Source organism: Miscanthus floridulus, unplaced genomic scaffold (assembly GCF_019320115.1).
Source record: "Miscanthus floridulus cultivar M001 unplaced genomic scaffold, ASM1932011v1 os_1688_1_2, whole genome shotgun sequence".
In the NCBI taxonomy this organism is placed as follows: Eukaryota; Viridiplantae; Streptophyta; class Magnoliopsida; order Poales; family Poaceae; genus Miscanthus; species Miscanthus floridulus.
Window position 1 is genome coordinate 35,547 of NW_027097853.1, and position 4,454 is coordinate 40,000.

The window sequence follows — 4,454 nt, forward strand, 5'->3', positions numbered from 1 at the left end:
AGCGGGAGGAAGAACAAGACTCGGCGAGGCAGACGAAGCAGATCTGGTCGAAGAGGAAGCAGATCGGGCCGAAAGATGAGCTTCACCGCCACCGCACCCCACAAAAGAAGAGGGAAGAAGACGACCGCCTCCATGGAGTCCCCGCGGTCGATGGAGCGGCGCCGCGTCGTAGCAGATCCAAGGCGGGGGAATGGAGACGAAGCCTGCTGGGGGAGGACGCCGCCGCGACGCACACCAGCTCACCACCACCGCCGGTCTCTCACGTGGCTAGAGGAAGGCGAAGAGCACGGAGAGGAAGGAAGGAGAAGCAGTATCAAGCCCGCCCTCGCGTCGCTCGCAGCCACACCCGGGAGAAGGTTTCGTTTCCCCGAAGCCAGGCGAAGGGGGGCATTTTGCACCCCGGCGGCCGGGTTGCTGAGCGGGCCAAGGCTCCCAAACACGAGAGTTGCAGCCCACCAGCGCAGCCGGGCTCTTGGGCCACGCTCCCAGACGCGCCCATAATATAAGCATGTAAGGAGACATTCTCAGCACCAATTGCCTGTTAATCCGCAGCAGCGCGCTGGGTACCAGCTAGTTCCTCTAAAATTGCTATATGATCCTTGTGAAATCATAGTTACAGTGCACAGAGGAGCATACTAGCATCTTTTTTTTTGGAAAAAGATATTTGGAAAAAACAGCTCCTGTGCACGGTGGAGGGAAGCCACATTTCTCCACTGGCCCCACCTGGTAGAGCAGCTCCACCTCCAGGCCTAGTTATGAGGACCGGACCGGACCGGACCGACGGTTCGACCGTTAAAAGACCGAACCACAGCCTAGACCGGTCTGGTTCACTTAAAAGACCGTTTGTGCAATCGAACCGCTAAAAACCGGTTGAACCGGCCGGTTTTTTATGAAACCGGTGAACCGGCCGGTTCCATACGAACCGGTGAGTTTTTGAGTTTTTTCAAAATTACCCCTCTGTGCACTCAGAACGACCTTATCTAGTTAGGGGTATTATTGGAAATTGGCTCCAAATGCATCTTTAGGGTTGTTTTGCCGCTGGGAGTGGCCGAGTGGGAGGGAAAAATTGCCTTTTCGTGTTCTGGGCGGCGGCGCGGCGCTTCTGCTCCGTGCAGCGTATAGCAGGCGGCGGCAAGAGCATCAGCAAGCAGCTACGGGTAGGTCGGCGTGCGGCTGGCGGCAGGCAACGAGCGGTCGCAGTGGCCGCAGAGGGCGGCTACGGCAGGCAACGGGCGGCCGCAGAGGGTCGAGCTCGCGTCGTCCGCAACCGGCAGCGGCGTGCGGCGTACAGCGTGCGGCTGCAGCCTTGCTGTATGCTACTCTGCTCTAGGCTCCACCACTCCAGGCCTCCAAGCGCTTTCCCGTTGTTCTCCAGTTCCAGACGACCATGCCAGAACTTCGCGACATGGCTAATGGTGAGCCTGGGTTAAGATTAAATTAGACATATATGATCTGTCAATGTGAAGATTCATAAATATACGAAGCTCGTGTTCGTGTAGTATATTAGTTATTAGGCATCTCTTTTCTCCAGATTTGATTAATTTAGGATTGATTTCTAAGTTTTCCAAAACATGGCTAAAGTAATAATAGATGAGCTGCATTTCTTATCAATTATCATGCACTTTTGTTTTGAATCTAAAAGCTTATACAATTAAATTTATGTTGTTTATTTATCATCTATATATATATATATATATATATATATAAACGGTTGCACCAGTTAATCAGTTCAATCTCCGGTCCGGTCCTAATAACTTTGCCTCCAGGTGCTGCCTGGTTGATCCTCGCAGTCGCAGCTGCCCCCTCCCATTTCCCATTTCACTCCCGTCTCGATCTCGCCCCAACCGACAAAACCCTAGCTCCGCCGCCGCCCCCATCGCCGGGGGCCGGGCCGCACCAAGCGAACCAGCCAGCATGGGTCCGCCGCCGCCGGCACCGCTGCCGGACGAGCTCGTCGAGGAGATCCTGCTCCGCATCCCGCCGTCCGACCCCGCGACCCTCGCGCGCGCCGCCGTCGCCCAGAAGCGGTGGTGCCGCCTCGTCGCCGGCCCCGGCTTCTGCCGCAGGTACCGCGACCGCCACCGTGCCCCACCCATGCTGGGCTTCTTCTGCTTCCCCTGGAGCGGCAACGGCTTCTCCACCAGCTTCGTCCCCGCGTCCTCCTTCCGACCCAAGCCCCGCGCCGACCGTCGCCAGCTGGGCCCGGTGGACGCGCGCCACGGCCGTGTTCTCCTCCGCGCCTACGAGCGATTCCGCGGCGGCGTCGTACCCGGGTTTCGCCTCGTCGTCTGGGACCCCATTACGCGCCACCGGGTGGCGCTGCCGAGGCCAAAGGGCTTATGCGACGAGTGGGAATGGAGTGCCACGGTACTCTGTGCTGCCCCCGCCGGCTCGTGCGACCACCTCGATTGCCACAGTGGGCACTTCATCGTGGTCCTCATCAGCAACTACCCAGAGGGTATGCTTTCCTGCGTCTACTCATCACAGGCTGGCGCGTGGGGCAAAATTGCTCGGCACCTTTACCGTCACAGTCTTGGTTATGAGATGAGCAGCGCTCATGTGGGGAATGCACTGTACTGCATGTTAGACTGGGGAAATAAAATCCTCAGGTTTGATTTGCGCACACGGGAATTTTCTGTGATGGAGCCACCTGTTCTGCTCTCGCGCGAGAGATATACTGAGCGAATTCAACTCACCACCATGGAGGACGGGCAGCTGGCACTAGCAGTATTGCGTAAGTCTACACTTTACATACTGTCAACGGACGAAGAATTTGGATGGGGAGGAACCAACATCATTGATCTCGAAAAATGTGGTAATTATGTCCCATCGACCACCACACCTTCTTTGATTGGCTTTGCGGGAGACATTGGTCTTGTTTTCCTGAACACTGGAAATAATGGAATCTTGAGTGTCGACATAAGGTCTGCTCAGGTGAAGGTGGTCGATAAGAGACCATGCATCTCCCGCATTGTTCCCTACATCAACTTCTGCACTCCAGGTACTTTTCTCCGGCATCCAGATTATCCTTATTCCAGTTCCAATTTTAACTTTGCTCAAGAAATGTTGAATTTAATTAAAATGCAACATTATTTGTGTCACTCCTGTGTCAAAAATGTTTTTGCAAATGAACATCCTTGGAAATCACTAGATATGCATTTCTTATTCATTAGTCACACCTGATATGAACAATATTGATGTCAGGACAACTGATCAAAATTTTTGGCAGCTGACAACCTAACACTCTATTCATGTGGCGGCTCAGGATTTGCCTAAGTGGGATAAATCCTGAGTGCCACCAAGTTGTGTAGCAATTTATAATTTATGCGATTTAGGATTTGCCTATATAGTGAGATAAAATCCTGAGTGCCACCAAGTTGCATGATAAATTATAAATTATATTTCCAAATTTAAGTTGGGACAAGAAGGTATCCAAAAGGAGGGAAGCCACTTCTTGCATGGCCTCCTACATTTCTGAAATCCATCTGGTGCCTTCCTTGGAATTTATTCATCTTTTATATGCATGTTATTTTACTTTGATGATAGGGTCTTGATAACGTAGTCGTCTTGGCCAGGGAGTTCGTTACTCTGATCAGTGTCTACACTCCAGATGTGTTGTGCCTATTTTTAGTCCTGCTCATCCATTCATTAGCTCCAATCCATCAATATGACAACAAATTAGAAATATATGACGATATTGGTACTAAAATTATGGACATATTTGTCTTGAACTAGATTATCTTGTCTCTAAATGAGTTTGGTCTAGTATTTCTGTTAACTGCTGTTGCTGTGAATTTCTGTTGTTTGATTTGTGAGCAGAAAGTGTTCATCAAAGGCAAAATTGATTTTTTAAAAGTCATTTGCTGTTATTTTATTTTTCAAAAATTGTAAATTTTTGCAGCACTGGGAGCAGCGTTTAGGGGTGAGGGACCAAGTGAGGGTGGCTCAAATGAATGAAAAACTCAAGGTGCTTATGTCGGAACTACTTGATCAAGGGGGAATTAGGTAGTAGTAATGCTGAATCGCATGATAGTGGTATAGCATTATTAGCATTACTGAGATTGTTGCTAGCCTGCAGGGCTTCTGTGTTTTTTCAAGCTGGAATTCCTCTTAAGCTTTTTAGGTTGATCACTGGTTCGATGTTTGATCGGGTTTGTCTCTAAGTTGGATTATATATGCTCTACTTGCCATGAAATCCAGAAATTTGCATATTAATCCTTCATTTTGAAAGTCTCTAGGCCCAAAAATATGATCGTTATGAATCAAAGCACTGCAATTTCCTATGCTCAATGTTGTTCTTACATAAATTTATTTTGGTTCAATATCCTGTGGATTCGAATTGCATTGGTTGGATAACTAGACTTGTTTAATTTACTGTTGGACAGAACTCGAAGAGATTTATCGACAACTAGCAGGAACCCCCGCGCGTAGCCACGGTCGCATTGCTATACTTC

The 4,454-nt window shown here is 49.9% G+C and overlaps 1 protein-coding gene across 1 annotated transcript; it reads left to right on the forward strand.

The window, feature by feature from the left end:
• The first annotated feature begins 1,777 nt into the window (after window positions 1-1,777).
• On the forward strand, window positions 1,778-4,373 carry LOC136534217 (uncharacterized). Its single transcript, XM_066526679.1, has 2 exons — window positions 1,778-3,001; window positions 3,902-4,373. Exons 1-2 carry the CDS (start codon window positions 1,915-1,917, stop codon window positions 3,955-3,957), a joined length of 1,143 nt encoding a protein of 380 aa, XP_066382776.1. The 5' UTR covers window positions 1,778-1,914; the 3' UTR covers window positions 3,958-4,373.
• The last annotated feature ends 81 nt before the right edge of the window (window positions 4,374-4,454 follow it).

Excerpts from the sequence above, each read along its gene's own strand:
- LOC136534217 (XM_066526679.1), top strand. The coding sequence starts at position 1,915 with ATGGGTCCGCCGCCGCCGGCACCGCTGCCGGACGAGCTCGTCGAGGAG. Across the intron at positions 3,002-3,901 it reads CATCAACTTCTGCACTCCAG|CACTGGGAGCAGCGTTTAGG; the intron begins GTACTTTTCTCC and ends AAATTTTTGCAG.